The sequence below is a fragment of the Gymnoscopelus braueri genome (genome assembly GCF_963280865.1).
Source record: "Gymnoscopelus braueri genome assembly, chromosome: 7".
Classification (NCBI taxonomy): Eukaryota; Metazoa; Chordata; class Actinopteri; order Myctophiformes; family Myctophidae; genus Gymnoscopelus; species Gymnoscopelus braueri.
Genome location: NC_137608.1, coordinates 31,084,945 through 31,105,558, shown reverse-complemented (window position 1 = coordinate 31,105,558; position 20,614 = coordinate 31,084,945). Strand labels below are relative to the sequence as shown.

General features: G+C 40.3%; 1 protein-coding gene across 1 annotated transcript in view; it reads right to left on the bottom strand.

Moving 5' to 3' along the window:
• Positions 1-3,234: 3,234 nt before the first annotated feature.
• The window catches only part of wscd2 (WSC domain containing 2), a 56,656-nt gene continuing 39,276 nt past the window's right edge, over positions 3,235-20,614 (bottom strand). Inside the window, exons 7-9 of the mRNA XM_080432583.1 lie at positions 9,582-9,746; positions 9,071-9,271; positions 3,235-5,101 (exon numbers count right to left, since the gene is read on the bottom strand). Of these exons, the coding sequence (XP_080288709.1) occupies positions 4,749-5,101; positions 9,071-9,271; positions 9,582-9,746 (719 nt within the window). The 3' untranslated portion in view covers positions 3,235-4,748. The remainder of the gene's footprint in view (positions 5,102-9,070; positions 9,272-9,581; positions 9,747-20,614) is intronic.

Here is a 20,614-nt window from a genome sequence, read left to right as displayed (position 1 = left end):
TATCAAAAATGAGACGCAGTTTACGGAGCTAGTTCAGGCCAGGCAACTCAAGGGATTGTGCTAACCGATCAGGTGACTAAGTCACATGCACTCTTCTCCTGGTCGGTGGGTTATAAGTAATGCTCTGCCTACCTGTTCAGTCTGGTTGCGCTCTTCTGCTGCGCTGACGTGCTGCTGAGATCCTGCCGGATCTGCTGCCTTGCTTGCCTACGTATGCTGCTGACCATGAATAGTCTCATCCCACCGCCTCCCCGGCATCCACCTGTAGGCTCTGTTTCTAGATCCCCGTGGGGGTCTTTATTCATTCCCTGTAAATGCTATTTGGCATGTAACATTTATTAAAATGTTATTCTTACAGGGAGTGAATGGATTCAGAGGCCTGACGCCAAACTATGCTTCCTTATGCTTTCTTTATCCATGCTCAAGCTTGCTCAATAAATATATATTCTAATCCAATCCAAGAGTTGTCTGACTGAACTGCCCTAAAGAATCACCTTCAGGAGGCTGCAATTCCAAATTTGCCCCTGTCAAAGTCTTAACCTACCCCCCCCCCTCCTCCTAAAACTGTCTATTGTACATATTTCTTGTTTTCATACCAGTAACCTGTAAACTGATTGTATGACGTTCTGCATAGTAGTGTATATTTGTATGTCTTCTTAAATGTCATCATGATTTGAGTGCACGGGGATCTCATTTTAAATAAGTCAAGTGCTTTTATGAGCGATCCAGTTTAGAGGACCTTGTATTGTGAATTGTACTTCCATGTACTTTTACCATGTCTTTCTAAATAAAGTATTCAATCAATCAATCAATGCTTTTCAATGGGAACAGAGCGTTTTTTCTCAGAGTATTGGCATTATCCGCCCGCATACAGTAGATACAATTCTAGTTTGGTGTGACCGCACCCTGAGAGTGGTTTCCTGTAACAGAAAAAAAACTAACAATATAGGAAATGAAGTAGTAAAACATATAAGTGACATCCCATTTCATTTACTACTGCATACCCAGATCTGTTCTGAACAGTGAACAAGTGGTCTCGTGTGAGGTGAGTGAACTTATTTCATTATTATTTCTGCTTTGGTGTCCTCTTCCACTGGCCTACTCGTGATTGCACTTTAAATGTCATTCTTTCCATTTTGATTTTAGCTCATTAAGCCTTATTAAGCTTAAGCTTTTTTTTACCTGTTACAAAAACATGATTTAAAATAATCACACAGATGAATTCACCACAGCTAGGGTGCGGCCACACCGAACTTTAATTCTGTGTTAATTGAAAAGCATTGGCGAATTCTGCCAATGCTTTTCAATGGGAACAGAGCGTTTTTTGGCAACAAACCGCTCCGTTCCCATTGGAAAGCATTGGCAGAATCCGCCCTCATAGGTAGAATTAAACTTCTGCGTGACCGTGCCCTTAGAGGTGAAAATGACACAAAATATTCATTTTAACTCAGAGTCACTATACAGTATCAGAAAAAAGTATGTGTTCATCTATTCATCTTTTTTCCTGCAGCACAAAATGTGCAACTGAAATAAATATGTTTGTGGTGTGACAAAAATGTACTTTACTTGAACATATCAATGCATTTCCTTTTCTACAGCAGTGCACCATTACATCTGTGTCATTACCGTTACCAACCATGACATCTGTGCCATCGCCGACTCCGTTACCTACCAGTGTAGATGATGACACAACATTTGATTATGACTACAGTCACTACACTGAGCCAACTCCATATAGCACAACTTCACCATTGTGCATTAACAAAGCTGGGTGTGTCATCGAGGTTGTGATATATGGGATCATCTTCCTGCTAGGGATTTTGGGGAATGGCGTGGTTATCTGGGTTGTTGCCTACAAGATTAAAAAGAAGACAGTCAATACAACGTGGTACCTCAGCCTGGCCCTCTCCGACTTCATCTACTGTGCAACTCTCCCTTTCTACATCACTCAGGCAGCAACAGGATCTTGGAACTTTGGACTTTTCATGTGCAAGTTCATATCCTTTGTTTTGTTCCTCAACATGTTCAGCAGCATCTCCCTAATGGTAATTATCAGTTTTGACCGTTGTGTGACTGTTGTGTGTGCAGTTTGGGCCCAAAACAATCGTACACTGAGAAAGGCAGCAGTTGCAGTTGTTGTTGCCTGGCTTTTTTCTATGCTGCTGAGCATTCCTTCCTTAGTGGTTCGTGATATTATAACAGATAATCAGGTTACTAAATGCTACAACAATTTTGAATTGCTACCAAACGAAAGTACACGAGTCTTTCGTTTTGTTCTAGGCTTTGTACTTCCACTTATAATCATCACTGTGTGTTATACTCTTATCATTGTAAGGCTACAGAACAACAAATTGACCAAGTCCACTAAGCCCTTCAAAGTCATGACTGCCCTGATAGTCATATTTCTCATCTCTTGGCTTCCATACCACATCTTTATTTTACTAGACATCAACCCCAGTCAGTCTCACCACCACACATTTATTTCAACTGGAACGAAGATATCGGTGACTCTCGCGAGCGCAAACAGTTGCATGAACCCATTTCTTTATGCATTCATGGGCAAAGATGTGAAGCAGAAATTGTTTAGCTCTTTTGCTTCAAAAATTGAAAATGCTTTCAGCGAAGACAGGCCCTCCCGAAGTAGAGCAACGAGTAGAGCATCTACTTCCATTTCTCAGCTTTAGAGACGAGTATATTCTCAATTGATAATGAATTTCTCTCTTGCCAAATGTTTTTATTTAAAAATGGACAACCAGATTGTGGTGTCAAACTATGTCCAGATGGACAGTGTGCTCAGAGAGGAGCATGCCTACATCCTCAACCTGGTCAAACGGATTAAGAACGCAGGCTGCAATGTCCTGCTCATCCACAAATCTATCCTCAGAGCTTTGAGTGATCTGGCTCTGCATTTCCTCAACAAAATGAAGATCATGGTCATCAAGGAATTACCAATGAGCCTTATCACGATCATTTATTCAACTGTAACATGGTCTAATGAGACTATTATCTTTATTCAGTGCATGGATAACCAATAATGTAGCTACGATGTTATTTGGTGCACACACAAAGACATTCGCATTTCACGCTGCACACCAAGTTTCAAAACTTCTGGTGTAATTACCTTTCTCCAGTAAATGCATTAAATGACACCTGCACCTTATTTACCAATAATTGAGATAAATGTGTACAATTGCAATACAATACATCTGCCAGGGGAAAAAATAGGCACTGCAATCGCATCATCAAATACCATTTAATAACAGGAGAATCTTGGGCATATATTGAAGTTAATTGTACAGAATATGATGTTTTCTCTTTTGAACAACAAAGTGTGTCTTCCTGGTTATTTCTGGTGTTACGCAACATGCCATTGAAATTGTAACTACCATAAACAATATTACACTAGGTTCTTCTCTTATTCATTGGGCCATATCACATTACATTCATTCTATATAAAATACATTCAAATGTTACTCCCGTATTCCAAAAGTGCCAGTCTGTGAGAGCAAGAGTCACTAAAAGATAAAGCATGTGTCAAAAATAGAAATTATTTCTCCCATTTTTCTCTTGCATTAGAATGTTGTTGTTTTTTACATGTTTTTGCAGACACTATAAAAATATACATATATGGGTCATAATATATGGAAGTCTTTAATCTTGCATGGCTGTTAGCCACCTGTGTTTTTTAAGTGTATGGCATAGAATAATGCGAATGGCACTGAGAAGGGGCCTGCACAAACCAAATGAAATGCTTCACACTTCTATGTACTGTTATGGAACTGAATATTACCAATGGGTATTTGTTGTATAGTTTGTATTTTAATAAAGCAACTAACAAAAGAGAACATAGTTATGCTCATTCTATATAAGCAAGTGTCATCAAAACTACAACGGAATGAATACTACTACTATCAATCTAATGTTATAAATTAGAATATAATGCCTAATACTTAAGTGATCTTTGGGGTAAATCTTGCACAGTGACATGTGTTTTGGATTTCTGCAGTTAGTCCAGTGTTAAGAAAAAAAAACATATTCAAAACCAAATGAATAAGTATTCGAGATTATATAAATTATGTTCCAACTTCTAAAATTTCAACCCAGTGCCCTAGAGGCATTCATTAATCATCTCTGAGGGGAGTTACAAAAAGAATAGTGTTCTTTACCTTTCCGTGACTGAAAATCGAATCCTTAAGATTTTTATCCTGTAAATTCAAATTCAATTTACATTATAGTAAAATGGCTGCATATTGCCTTTTGTTTTCTACCTAGCAAAAAGGTTGAACATTAAATTCAGAAGTTTTGAGGGAATATTATTGCATGTACAAAAGAGAGATTGATGTCTATATCTGTGATAGCAGCAGACCATTTTCCATAATTGCAATTCATATTCTGCATATAAATAAGTTCATATAACACCCGTTACAGTGTTAATACAACTTCTAGATGAGGTCCACTTTTTTTTTTAACAGCTGAAAATAATCCAGCCATAATGAGCTTAGATGTGCTTCCAAAACAGGTCACAGCTTTTTCATGTTAAGGCATGTCCACATACCAATACAGTACATATGCATAGAGCAGGAAATGAAGTGTTTCTCATTAACTCCCTAAATGACCTCCCAATCTACAGCAAGTAATTACCACTCCTATTACAATGAGCAGGATGAAGTTGCTGTCCAAATCAATCAAAAAATGACATGGGAGGGAAGAGAGAATGAATTACTGAAAAAAAGGTTGTTTCCCATAGATCACCTTGGCTTGTACTCCTCTGGAACCCCAGACATATTCCTTTTCGTCAGGGCAGAATCGACTGTTTTGATAAGTTTGTCAATGTCAGCACGCATTTCAGGAGTATAAGGATCATACTTGAGCTTTCGTAGGCCGGATCGCTTGAAGTTGCCATCCTTCTGACCCTCGACACAAAGCAGACGGTCCTCTGAAACCTCCAGGCCTAGAAACAGGACCATTGCCTTAAGCTTGGAGAACAATTCCCTCTTGAGGTCCTCAAAGTGAACCACATGGACGTTCTTCCCATGGTGCAGCCAGTCCAAGGTGTGGGACGCCCACCATGGAGCGTAGTTCTTCACAAACTCAGGCCACTCTGTAAAACATAAATTGTGAAAAATGAAATTATATAAAAGTGTTGTTTCTTAAGTAACTTTTTTTTGTATCCATATACAGAATAATTACAATAAATTAATAGAATAACAATAAAAGGATACATTTTGAGGGTGAGATTAAAAATAAATTCCAAATTGGCCTAAAAAGACAAAATTGCATTGGATGAGGAAAGGGAAGGGAAAAATATCACAACTACAAAAACTAAACAAAAACAGCTAAATGTCAAGTAGTAATGGAGATAAATTATTATGTTGATGTTCACAGTCATTACTTATGAAGTCCTTCCTCCAGGTCACATTGAAGTTGGACAGTCACTGATTTATGCTTACTGACGATCTGGTGTTGAGAGCTATAGTAGATCGGCTATTTTCGGTGCGTGACGCTGCATGCAACCAGGTCTAAATCAGACATTAGGACCACTTCTTGGAGAACCCTGACCTCACTTCTTAATTTCTTTACAATAATAATGATCCACAGGAAGTGATGGGCCATAAAAGTTTTGGCCAGCAAGAATTGTGCTGCATTAGCAAGTATCTAGTATTAAAAGGGGATATTAAAAGTAAAACTTAAGGGTCTGCTGAGTTAACAAATCTGTCTTTACAAAACAAGACCAGGAGACCTGGTTCTGCCAGACCCAGAATAAGTACTTTATAAGATCAGAGCACTACGTCACGGCTAAGCCGGACTTCACATGACGTGTTAGCCTGTGTCTATGCCCATGTATGGACGAAAGGGGGACAGACTTTTATAAGCCGGACTTCACATGACGTGTCAGCCTGTGTATGCCCATATATGGACGAAAGGGGGACAGACTTTTATGGCTGGGGCCTAAAGGCAAAGGGGGCATGCCCATGTATGGAGAAAACAGGTACAAAGCCTCATGTAGGCCGACCCCTTGGGTCTGGAAACAATAATGAGGGAGGTATCTTTTGCGCCATGGTGAGCAGAATATTACATACTGTAAGGTCAGTTTTTGAGCAATTGTCTTATCACACTGTTCAGACCCACTCCACCTAGTCCTTGTGGTCCTTCTTTTCCAAATATCAGACTTTGCCTGTTGTAGAATGCCTTTTTTCTCTCTCTCTCTCTCTCTCTCTCTCTCTCTCTCTCTCTCTCTCTCTCTCTCTCTCCAATTTAGTCATTGCCAATTCCCCCCATGTTTTGTATAGTCCATGTACAATATGGACCATAGACTATACTCTAACTCCACAGTGGTGGGCTTAACCCCTTTACCCCTGCACCAGCTGGACAACTGTTGTAGACACAATGTTTCAAAGGCTGTATTTGAAAAAGTAAAAGATTGTTTAAAAGTTGCTATAATAGCTGTCAGTAGCTATATCATCCCCTGTGGCCTACAGCCTCCATTGACACCGAGATGCCTCAGCTGGGGTCTCTTACACAATGTCAAGCTGACTCACAAGCTGCTCGGCAATATTACAAGTGGCAGCTGTCAAAATGTTCTCTTCATTCTTACATCATCGCTACACCAATAAATAAAGAAACCAAGGGAAATGTGCTGCTGTTTGCATAGCATGTGAGATGCCCTGTGCTGTGCATGCGTCTCTTTTTCTCTCGGCAAAAATCGATTTAACCACAGAAACAGGAAGACTGTGGCAGGAAGGGTTACTATGGTTACTGAAATGAGCGTGAGAATAGAACTTCTCAGTTTTCTAAGATTTTAGAAAACGTATTCAATGCAAGACTGGAAACATTCATTGAGAAACACAAACTGTTGACTGACACCCAATATGGCTTCAGAGGAAACAGATGTACATCTTTAGCACTAATGGAATTAATTGAGCACTAATTGTATAGATTAAAAAAAGTATGCTATAGGAACATTTATACATTTAAAAAAAGCCTTTGATACTATTAATCACAATATATTACTAGATAAATTGGAAAGGTATGGTATTAGAGGGGTAGTGTTGAACTGGATGAGAAGCTATTTGATGGGCAGGCAGCAATTTGCAAAGTTAGGTGAGCACAAGTCAACACTCATGGACATCACATTTGGGGTTCCTCAGGGCCCAAAACTGTTCATACTTTATATAATCTGCAAAGTATCAACTATTTTAACATTTGTTTTATTTGCTGACAACACTAATAATTTCTGTTCTGGGGACAATCTGCAGCTGTGTTTGAAGGTGATCACATCAGAAATTAATACATTGAAACTGTGGTTTGTCAAAAACAAATTTGACAAATTTGACAGACAAACAAACATTACATTTGAATAAAACAAAGATCATGTTTTTTGGAAATCAGAAAATTGACACACAAGCAACTGTGATGATAGATAATATAAAGATAGAAAGAGTATATGAAAAAAAAAAATTGCTGTGATACTAGAACACAAAATCAGCTGGAAACCCCATATTTCATATATAAGAGCTAAGCTGGCAAGAAGCGTTTCTATACTGGGAAAAACAAGATTTCAGGTCCATAATTATTCAACATGTAGCTCAAATCACCTCAGACCTGTACGTCTCAAACTCAGTTTAATATAAAGGGTCTAAAATATGGAATTCTCTGCCATTACATCTACTGGAGTTGTCTTCTCACCAACTAAAGAAAGTTCTGAAATCGCTTCTCTCAACCACTAAATACTTTGGTCTGCCTAATTTACCTGGGTTTGTTCAATATTTTCCCCAGAGGTTTACTTTTTGTGCCTATGATTTTTATTGTTGAGATATGTTTTGTTGTTTCTTTTCTTTGTTATATTGTTCATATCGTTTTTTTTTGTTTTAGTTTTTTCATCTGTATGACATTAATGTCTATTAATAGATGTGTATATTCCACATTGATGTCATTTTATCCTACAATGAATGTACAAACATTCCTGGAGAATGCCACATCTCAAGCCCCTGGAGGGTTTTTAGGCATTCTCCTTCACATTTTTACTGATTCTTTGTGTATCATCTTAAAATCTTGTTGTAAGTGAAAATAAAGAAACAAACAAACAAAGAAATCATGCGCATATATGGGACCAACCGACTTCAACCTCGGCCCGCGCATCAGCAAGGACTAAAGGGATTGCAATGCTGCCGTCGAGTAGTTCAGATAAGCGTTGGTCCAGAACCGCAGATCCGACAGATATGCCCATATATACAGTAGGCATATATGGATATCCAGTTGTCCAGAACCGCTGATCCAACCGATATGCCCATATATATTGGCATGCCAATATTATGGGCATATGGTGATGAGTATAGGGTTCTCCATATATGGGCATAAAAGGGACAAGGACTGATACAGATATCTCTATATATGGGCATAAAAGGGACAAGGACTGATAGATATCTCTATATATGGGCATAAAAGGGACAGAGGTATACAGATAGATACAGATATCTCCATATAATTGATGGAAATGAGCTTCTTTAAATCCGGAATGTTTTTTTTGTTTGTTGTCTTTTTATCCCATGATTTTTGTAACCAATTGTTTCACCCAGTACCAATTGGCTAAGCTGTAATCCTGGGTGCTACTCTCCCTCTGCCAGCCTGGGTAGAGCCCCGAACTGAGCTCATGCTTCCTTCAATGCATGAGGAGTGAGCAGGCCGCTTCTTATCACCCCGGTATTCCCCGATAGGACGTAGCGTGTGGAAGGAACACGTTATTCCAACCAGTTCCTTTCCCCTCCATCAGGCGCCCGGGCTGACCAGGGGGAGGCAGTATAGAGACCAGGATTACTGCATGTTTTTTGTGAGGGAACCTACCCTAGGCGACGCGGGGAGAACATGCAAACTCACAGAAAGGCCCTTTCGCCAACCCCACCGGCATGTTTACATGAGATCACTATCTTGAACATGTATTGAATGTTCATTAACGTGCACTGTCCCGTAAATAAACAAAGATAAGTAAAGTAAAATATGGGCACAAAAAGGGACACAGATGGGTGCTCTGACAAAGCCCCCCCCCCCCCCCCCCATGACTTCAGGAACTCACCTTTCCCTCTCCAATGGGCCTGTGACGCAAAGCCAATGTGCCCGCCATATTTACGATTGAATTCTGCCATGAGGGCCTTGTAAGGGCTCCGGATCATCAGGATGCTGGAGTCAAAGGTTTCAATCTCCTTCTTTCCACTCTCATGAGTCTTAATGCAGAGCGTCCTCCCACTACGCCAGTGATCTCGCTCCCCTTTAAAACCTGAAATTATGCAAAATAACTGTATAATCCAGTCCAGTGCAAGAGCAAAATGGCCTGTTATAAATAATAATATGGTCTGTTGGTCTGCTTTAAGTCATGTTAGTTCCATGTTGAATAAATGGAACGGTGCGCTCAGTTCCAATGTCTTATGTACAGTACTGTAATGGGTGTAGACTCAAAGACAAGGAGGCGCAAACAATAGTGTACACTCACAAACTTAGACAATGATTTATTGGTGCACAGCAGTAGTCTTCATTTGACTGCTGCAGTGCACCAAAAGACCTTCAAAAAGTTCCATGTCGAAGCCTACCTTTATTATACAGTGAGCCATCAAAGTAGTAACTGCCAGTGTAGAAGCCAGTAGCTAGCTCTATTAGGTGCCGAGCCCAGGTGTTTCCAGCCCCAGGGAAACTGGCCAGGGCCAGCAGCTGTTTGGAACGTGTGGGAAGGAAGCGTCTGTCCATGCATCGGTTATCTGAGGGTACATAAACACAAAAGGCATCAGGTTATATAAACCCATTGCAACTCAATAATTACAGTACTGCGTGTGTGTTGTTGCTGAAAACTTTTATTTAGAAGGGCTTCCTGCCCAAAGTCAGGTCTCTGAGACTTCTATTTTTTATTTCGAGAACAGCATAACTATGGACCATGGCACGGACGGTCAAGGAAAGGACGGACAAACATAAACAACATTTTGGAACTGATGGACATGCCACGGTCAAGCGAACTTATAGCACCGAGCTGGAAAGGGAACAAGGTGACTGACATTTTATTGTTTTTCAAACTTGTAGGCTCTTATTGTTGAACTTTACTGTTTGAGATTTATTTTCGGCATTGCATTATACACTGTATACATTTGACTGTTTATATTGTAGGCTATGGGTTTAACATACAAATGTCATGGTGCAATTTGTTTTACGAAATTATTGTGTATTAATGTGTGATCATTTAATAAAGATTAAAGTAAAACTCATCAGTCGGCTTCTCCCTTATTATCCAGCCGTGGTCTGCTAGCCTGGCATTGGCCAGACTGATAACGTGGATTCACTCTCACCTCCTATAGCTTGAAGTTCAATAGTTTTTTTTTTTACCCAAAAATAGTACTTAACGCTGCCTGCGTACAAGTTGTGAACATGCCTAATTCCATTTAAATTTAAGTATGCTGGGGCCCTTAGTCACTTATGGTATTTCCTTTTTCTAACCACAATGTACGAAATTGGAAGTGATGGGCTTAGACTCAGCATGAGCTCTGATCATCTGATCGTGGCTTGTGGTTTTAATGATGGTGAAATATTGGCAGCTGTTTAAAAAGATATCCTACGTCAACGGAAGGCCTTAGAAGAAAAGCTCACATGAGCTATTGGCAGTGAGTCAGAATGAAAGTTATATTTACGGATGACTTCTCCATTTCCTCATACAATGTCTCTAGTGTTGATTTGTTATGTGCTATCCTCTATACTGTTAAGACTGTGCAAGGTTGACAAGTACAGCCTATGTGCACTTCTCAACGGACTAAAGCAGTGGTTTTCAACCCTTTTCATATCAAGGTCCATTATTTATTCAGTATTTGAGCCACGGACCACCATTTGTATAATATTTAGACTATTTTGTTGTTGTTTGATACGATTTTGTCCACAATTCCATGCTGTATTGATGTTGGTACCATAGGAGAGATTACAGGCAACGTTGATCAAATTAACAATACTTTAATTAAGTAAATGCAGACGTTTAACAATAATTTAACTCTTGAGAGCGTAACATGAAACCAAATGGACCCGTAATGTTTCATTTTACACTCAAGAGGTAAAGATCTATAAGGGTCATTTGGTTACCAACTCTCCTCCATTTAGCTGGGTTTTTCCTCTGTTGCAGTCTTTAGACTTGAGTAATTAAATTTGAGATTTGTGCAAGACTTGCATATTTTCAACCTTGACGTGATAGTTCTGCTGAAAGACTTAGAAGCAGCTCTGCTCAGGAAGCACTGTACTCACCACCAGCCACATGCAAGGGTAGAAAAAAACGCGGAAATAGCGTTGGGTTACAGAAAGTTTATCTTGTTCAACAGTCTGATGGCTGACAGGTGACATTCCACCACAATCATAATGTGGTGGAATGGCTACATACAGTAGGTATCGCTTGCCTGGCCGTGGCAGCAGCATTTTGCTCCTACAGTAAGTAATTAGGGGTGGGGAGCAAAATTGCCACCGTGTGAACATTGTCAACAGTGCTCTTGACTGTGACTAGGTACATCCATGGAATGTGGAGACAAACCCCTAAAGGCCCCTACACACCAAACTGAGTTGTCCTGACTATGTCAGGAGATCAGTCGGGTTAAATGTCGGGCGTACACTACAGTACATGTGTTAAAGAAGTACACCCCACACAAAAAGTCAGCTGATGGCGCTGTTGAGCACCTGTGTGAGAGGAAATAACTCCATGCCAGCAGTAGTCTGCAGGAATCTGCAGTGTAAAGAAAAACCGGAAGGGTTTCAGGAAACATTGCGCTACAAAAACAGAGGAATTTTCTGAAACCAACACGTTCATGCATCTCTCGCTCTCTCTCGTTCACACACACACACAGACAGACAGACCCACACACACACTTTACTTGATTTCTGTTCTCGACTTTAACTGCCCGTTCATGTGTCTATCTCGCTCTCTCTTACAGACTCCTCTCTGCCTCGCGACGGGTGTTGCCAATTGTGCTCGAGGATCGGGCAAGTATCTCACACAAACTGATTTACAGCCTTAACACATAGCTGCCCACCACCACGGAGTCTGGGTGTTTGAATCGGATACAGCAGGGGTTTTCAACTGATTGTGAACCAGGGACCACCACCCTGACTAAGAATCAACCTGGGGACTAGGTCTGCGCAGGCGGTCCATGGGATTTAAAATACTTCATAAGTCCATCAAAGTTAAGAAAGTATTTGATTTAATAGGGGTGGTGTAGGGGGAAAAGCTATGGTCATGGTGTGGGAGAGAGCTTAAAATTTAAATAATGACTGTTAAGGGCTTGATATTTGTTGCACAATAGTTCCCCTTGTTGAGATTCTAACTCCCTTTTCTGTGGAACTTCTTGACCTCAGACTTCCCAATAACTGACAACATTGACACGTCATCTTAGGTGTTTAGTGCACTGTTTCTCAACTAGTGGTCCATGGTCCACTAGTGGTCCATGGCATACTTACAGGTGGTCCATGTCTGTCTCTTCTTGGTCATAGTGGTGGACAGGGACAGAGTCCTATGTCATTTTCTGTCGCCGACCTTGCCCTGTACACATTTTTCAGGTATGCCAGAGTGGAAAATACCACTCTCACAGTGATATGTAGTAAAAGGTCAATTATACATTTGGTTTTTGCTCTCTAAGCTCTGTGAATTGTGTCTGACAACTCATCCAGAACTTCACAAGTGTTTCATAATATGTGCCTCTTGACAGAGTCTACTAAATCCTTTTGGAATTGAAGCATAAGCCTCCTCAAATGACCACTGATAATGATGATAATGTATTTAATTCCCCTGTCCTCAATACCAAGTTACTAATTTATTTATTTCCAAAATAAAACTAAATATTGTGCATGGTCAGGGACCACATGCAATACCTTCACGGACCACCAGTGGTCCACGGACCACCAGTTGAAAACCCCTGGGATACAGGGTAGGTGGGCACTAGGGACATCTTGGCACCTCGATGTAAAATTGGCTATTTTGTCCAAAATGTAAAAATGTTAAATATTTGAAAAATGGTCTAAGTTATGTAAACAAGTATACATGATGTGTCATGAACGGTATCCCTCACCTTCTTGTTTATGCCCCAAAATGAAATGACTGGATATACAGGTTTTGTAGCAATAGTAGAAATATTAGACCTTAATTGTCAAATGTTCTAATCATACTTTACTTAAAAACATTTTCCAAATATTACATTATTTAACATCTTTGAAAAAATAGCCAATTAGGTGCCCGCTCTTCCTTGGTGCCCACCTATCCTGTTACCTTTGAATCCACTGCGGTGCATCCGGCTTTGTCAAGTGTCTATACGAACACAAATGGCCCGTGCTCGCAGAGAAGACAGTCCTACAGGAGGGCTTTGGGCTACAACGGGGTTGTAGGCGGGCTCCCGCGGTTGGCTCGCTTCCCGACGGGGCTCGTTCGGGATTGCTTGTATCGTTTGCGCCCTACAATTGTTCTCCCCAATCTACCTGGGAGGGGGGTGGGGACTTTACACCTTATTGGGGAGCTACAACTTTCAGACTATCCCCACCCCCCCCCCTCCCTCCCTCCCTCCCTCCCTGCTTCGGGGGAGACCGGCTCCACCACGGCATCCATCTTTGTTTACATCGAGTGGACAGTGTCACTTTGTCGCAATGTAATTAATTATAGGGCTCAGCAACCCAATAATGATGGTCTATTGGTGCTGTTTAGGCCCAAATAACTTGATATATAACTCGATTTTATATATTATATGTTTTGTTGACATTTGGCCTGGATCTTTATATCTGTCACTGCTGCTTGTCCCAGTGGGATGAATGGAGAGGACTTCACCCACACAATGCAGCAGGTAAAGTGCCTATATAGGCTATAATGATTAATTGGACATAATCACTGAATAGTGTAGACCCTAGGGAAAGACTCGATTTTATATTTCATATTTAAAAGCTTAGTTGTTATGTAGCAGTTAAAGGAAGGAAGGACATATGCTAACGAAATTAGTGTGTTAGCATCATCATATTAACAGGGGTTTATACAGGCTCAGTGGGGCATGAATCATGATCACTATATGCTCCTTAAATGCTAGGAAAGACTCGACTTTAATTAAGATTAAGATTTGTATGTTAACATTTGATGTAAAAACGATTTGACTGTTGTTGTTGTTGTTGTTAGCCATCTGTAGCAACCCTACATTAGGGCAGGGGTCTTCAACAGGGGACCGTCCGGGACCCCTAGGGGGTCCTCAGTTACTACAGAGGGTCCGCCAATGTGTGTGTGATAGGAACTTTTTTTACACGCATGTAACATTGTGTTTAGGCTGCCTGATCATCTTTAAATCAGCGACATTAGCGCGCTAGCATCGCTAACGCAGACGTTTTAAGGCTCTGTGGGGCATGAAATACCAGTTTATAACATTGCAATGCAAACGGTTTTATGCCCAGATAAGCTGGTGAATACGCTGGAGTCGTTCTTAGATCGATCTGGGATGTTATAATAACGTGAACATGGCTGTAAGCAGCAGCTGTGTGTGAAACAAGAAGTGTTGCCATGTCTGTTTATTATAAGCGACTTTGGGCTTGTTTTTCTGCAAAGCTGCTTGTTAAATATATATTGGTAGTGGGCTGCGTTTTTTGCGGGGCTTGTTTCTAAAGTGTAGCTGCTTGTGTTGGGCTTTTTCTTTGGTTTAATGTGGTTTAAACCAGTGGTTCTCAAACATTTTCATGTCAAGGACCCCCATGTTCCCATGTTATATGTATTTGTCCATCGACCCCCATCTAAAAATATGTTGTGCCAGGGACCCCCCCCATACAAGATTTGTATTGTTAAAATGTTTAAAAAATATTCCAACATTCACATTTTCTACCAGATTTTTTGGGGAAAATAGCAGATCTACAAGCACACACAAATAGCCACTGCAAGGTGGTCTCATGTGGCCTAGTAGTTGCTTCTTTTGGGCTTGTTCTCCTTTGGTGCTATTTTATATGTTGATGAATTGAATACCTACTGTAGGACCCCAATGGAAACGAGACCGCAAGGACTTTTTTGGTGCTATCCTTTTAGACAAAGTGTTTGACTGTGCTCGTGCTGTTTTTACATTTCTGTTTAATAAAATATTCAATCAGTCAATCATCTATGGGCTGAGCTGAAAGTTGCATAAAGCTATGATACCTTACAGGTCCATTTGGTTCAATTTGTACTGTCTCAGAGTTGGGATTTTATAGTAGCCTATAGAATAGATTGCAGTCCCAGAGATAGAAAATGTTATCAAATGGGGGTCTGTGGTCTAATGCATATAAAACTGGGGGTCCTTGAAATTAAAAGGTTTGAGAACCACTGTGATAGGGAATACTGTGTGTTCATATTTGAGACAGGTATTTATGCAAATATTCAAAAACGTTCACTTTATATTTCTTTTATAGCTGATGTATAGGTTTATATTTTCTACTGTGATTACAGGTCAATCATATCAGTAATTGATAATCAGCCGATTTGTTTTTTAAACGGGCTATTCAGCCCTTTTTAAAATATTTTCTGTAGTCACATGCAAGTAAGACATGGTGGTGGTGTCACAAAGCAAACAAAGCACTGGTAGTTAGTACTTCTAGCGTCTGCTGGATCCAGGGTGCAACTCCCTGCAGTGCTGTATACCCTGCTGAGTGTCTCACCTTTGTCCTGTTGTATGATTACATGAAATGTTATTAATGACTTAATGAGTTAACAAAATTAACAATTTTACTGAAACTGTTGACAACTGTGTGTATTGGCTGTGTTCAGAATCAGATCAGCTCACCTGGCTGAAACCCACTTCTTATGTTTTCTTGTAATTACACGTTTACACCTGTAGGCTACTACAACTTCACTGGAGATGCTGATGGTGTCATTTAGCCTTTTTGTTGTATTATAATATCTGAATGAACTCTTCACTCTTCATACATCAAGCGGATAGCTCTGTGATTACACCTTTAGCACATGGTTGCTTTAGTCTGCAACCACACTCACTGAATGGAGGGTTTACCCCTCCTCCTGCTCAGAGGTGTCAGACTGGACGGAAAATAGTTAAAATATACATGATTAGAACATGCTTAAACATTAGACAATTAAGGTCTAATATTGCTACAAATTGCTACAAAACCTGTATATCCAGTCGTTTTGGGGCACAAACAAGAAGTTGAAGGATAAAATCAAGTCTGATAATGATGTACCGTGCATGTTCACTTAAGACCATTTTTCAAATATAGATTTTTTTTACATTTTGGAAAAATAGCCAATTTTACATCGAGGTGCCCAGATGTCCCTAGTGCCCACTATCCTGTATCCATCCAATGTAATTCTGGTTTAGTCACAAGCTTTTGTTGGTTCATTATTCATAAAACCCACAGACACACTCTACAAGCTCATCCCGCTTCGCATCCCAACGCTTTGTGAGCTTGTAGATCGGCTATTTTTGCTACTTTAGTGTGACACTGTAGTATGAAGATTAAAAAATGAAAATACAAGAAGCAACTTGTAAAGCCTTCCTTATGTCAGTATCAGTTCAAAACAGCAGCATCAGCCCAGTACCTCTGTTTGTTTATTGAACGGTCAAAGCTTAACACGTGTCAAGTCAGACGAAGGTAAACCCTTGACTTCTGGTTGGTGGACTTCAAAATAAGAGCACTTTGTCAAGTTATGGGAAAGTAAGTGTCTTCCTGTCTGTGGAATGTAAAATAAGAGCACTGTTGGCTATATTGCGCTGTTTTCACTGTTGCTACACTTAAAAATATAAAATAACAAGTGTTAAGGTAGGGTAAGTGATTTTCTTTTGTTAAAATAAGTGTTAAATAGCTTTATATTCTGATAGTACTCATTGCTACAGAGTGTTTGTTCAGTAACATGAGTCTCCATGTCTCTCCAGCTCTTTAGTAAACAGAAAATGCCTTTTCAGGTCAGGATACCAATTTTATCGAATCAGGACAGAGAACTTAGACAGGATACAGATTAAACAAGTGAAATTGGAAGTGATGACACAAAGAAATGTGCATGTAAATTTGGAACTGGAACACTATAAAAATTAAGCTGATAAATGGGTACTCTCCTGATTGGCTGAAATGATGTCACCTACCTGGAGATGTATTTTCTGTCTATCAAAGAGCTGGAGAGACAGAGAGACCCCTGTTACTGAACAAACACTCTAGAGTCTATAGCAATGAGTACTATCAGAATATAGAGCTTTAACCCATAACAAAAACCTTTTTGTTTTTACCAAAACATATCACTTACCCTACCTTTAACCCATAGTCATATTCATAGCTATTTAGATATTTGTCATAAATATTGAGGTATGACATTTTTTATCGTGCAGCCAGCCCCATAATTCGCAAGTAGAAAGTAAATAATAAGTGTGTAATTGAACGGTAATTAAATTTAACCTATCATTTTGTAAAGGACGATTAACTTTTTGGGCAAGACCTGTGGGCAAGTAGAAAATGACCTATACTTGCCCGACGGGCAAGTGCCTCTGAGACCTTAGTGTCAACCCCTGATGTACCATGCCTCACATCCTTACATGCAATTATCAGTTCATAATTACATTGCCTTTTTAAAACATATTAAGTTATAACTGATATAACAGCTCCTCCCTCCCCAACATGGAAAGCCTTCAGGTGGGCAGAATGGAGAATTGAGTTTAATACCCCTTTATTACTGCAGTGTGGTGCCTAGTTCTTCAGGTCTTTAGATGTCATTTACAATGTAATAATGTTCTAGGAGTTTAACTTGTTAAATTTGACTCTGGATCTAAACACTGCCTAACATGGAACTGGAGACAGGAAAGCTAGCAGCAGTAGTTAAGAGAAACAACACTAACCAAACTAATACAAAAAGTAGTTCAAATGCAAAGGCAGGGGAACAATGCCTTGTGTTGTGGCGCGTTGCTTGTGAGCGCCTATTTTAATATTTACATGTGTACAAAGGAAAACAGGAGGGGGCCTAGTATAGAGTCCTGGGGACTATAGTCAACAAAATATATATGGTTTTAGTGGGTAACCACTTCAACCCTATATACTTAGTTGACAGGGTCCCCAAGGAGTGCATTATTAACTTACAGTATGGATCTTCTATTCTGCTGAATGTTTGCCTAGGTCACATGGGGTCATTGGGGGAGACACCAAGCTAGATGACTCATCTAATACCCAAGACCAATCAGCAGTGGTCAGGGAGGGGCTACATGGGGGAATTGGGAATTGGCATCACAACAAGACTTCAGCCTACACATTCCACCACTAGCGTCCAGGAGAATTACCCTCCCATACGCCCCATCGCCTCGCAGAGAAGACAGTCCTACAGGAGGGCTTTGGGCTACAACGGGGTTGTAGGCGGGCTCCCGCGGTTGGCTCGCTTCCCGACGGGGCTCGTTCGGGATTGCTTGTATCGTTTGCGCCCTACAATTGTTCTCCCCAATCTACCTGGGAGGGGGGTGGGGACTTTACACCTTATTGGGGAGCTACAACTTTCAGACTATCCCCACCCCCCCCCCTCCCTCCCTCCCTCCCTCCCTGCTTCGGGGGAGACCGGCTCCACCACGGCATCCATCTTTGTTTACATCGAGTGGACAGTGTCACTTTGTCGCAATGTAATTAATTATAGGGCTCAGCAACCCAATAATGATGGTCTATTGGTGCTGTTTAGGCCCAAATAACTTGATATATAACTCGATTTTATATATTATATGTTTTGTTGACATTTGGCCTGGATCTTTATATCTGTCACTGCTGCTTGTCCCAGTGGGATGAATGGAGAGGACTTCACCCACACAATGCAGCAGGTAAAGTGCCTATATAGGCTATAATGATTAATTGGACATAATCACTGAATAGTGTAGACCCTAGGGAAAGACTCGATTTTATATTTCATATTTAAAAGCTTAGTTGTTATGTAGCAGTTAAAGGAAGGAAGGACATATGCTAACGAAATTAGTGTGTTAGCATCATCATATTAACAGGGGTTTATACAGGCTCAGTGGGGCATGAATCATGATCACTATATGCTCCTTAAATGCTAGGAAAGACTCGACTTTAATTAAGATTAAGATTTGTATGTTAACATTTGATGTAAAAACGATTTGACTGTTGTTGTTGTTGTTGTTAGCCATCTGTAGCAACCCTACATTAGGGCAGGGGTCTTCAACAGGGGACCGTCCGGGACCCCTAGGGGGTCCTCAGTTACTACAGAGGGTCCGCCAATGTGTGTGTGATAGGAACTTTTTTTACACGCATGTAACATTGTGTTTAGGCTGCCTGATCATCTTTAAATCAGCGACATTAGCGCGCTAGCATCGCTAACGCAGACGTTTTAAGGCTCTGTGGGGCATGAAATACCAGTTTATAACATTGCAATGCAAACGGTTTTATGCCCAGATAAGCTGGTGAATACGCTGGAGTCGTTCTTAGATCGATCTGGGATGTTATAATAACGTGAACATGGCTGTAAGCAGCAGCTGTGTGTGAAACAAGAAGTGTTGCCATGTCTGTTTATTATAAGCGACTTTGGGCTTGTTTTTCTGCAAAGCTGCTTGTTAAATATATATTGGTAGTGGGCTGCGTTTTTTGCGGGGCTTGTTTCTAAAGTGTAGCTGCTTGTGTTGGGCTTTTTCTTTGGTTTAATGTGGTTTAAACCAGTGGTTCTCAAACATTTTCATGTCAAGGACCCCCATGTTCCCATGTTATATGTATTTGTCCATCGACCCCCATCTAAAAATATGTTGTGCCAGGGACCCCCCCCATACAAGATTTGTATTGTTAAAATGTTTAAAAAATATTCCAACATTCACATTTTCTACCAGATTTTTTGGGGAAAATAGCAGATCTACAAGCACACACAAATAGCCACTGCAAGGTGGTCTCATGTGGCCTAGTAGTTGCTTCTTTTGGGCTTGTTCTCCTTTGGTGCTATTTTATATGTTGATGAATTGAATACCTACTGTAGGACCCCAATGGAAACGAGACCGCAAGGACTTTTTTGGTGCTATCCTTTTAGACAAAGTGTTTGACTGTGCTCGTGCTGTTTTTACATTTCTGTTTAATAAAATATTCAATCAGTCAATCATCTATGGGCTGAGCTGAAAGTTGCATAAAGCTATGATACCTTACAGGTCCATTTGGTTCAATTTGTACTGTCTCAGAGTTGGGATTTTATAGTAGCCTATAGAATAGATTGCAGTCCCAGAGATAGAAAATGTTATCAAATGGGGGTCTGTGGTCTAATGCATATAAAACTGGGGGTCCTTGAAATTAAAAGGTTTGAGAACCACTGTGATAGGGAATACTGTGTGTTCATATTTGAGACAGGTATTTATGCAAATATTCAAAAACGTTCACTTTATATTTCTTTTATAGCTGATGTATAGGTTTATATTTTCTACTGTGATTACAGGTCAATCATATCAGTAATTGATAATCAGCCGATTTGTTTTTTAAACGGGCTATTCAGCCCTTTTTAAAATATTTTCTGTAGTCACATGCAAGTAAGACATGGTGGTGGTGTCACAAAGCAAACAAAGCACTGGTAGTTAGTACTTCTAGCGTCTGCTGGATCCAGGGTGCAACTCCCTGCAGTGCTGTATACCCTGCTGAGTGTCTCACCTTTGTCCTGTTG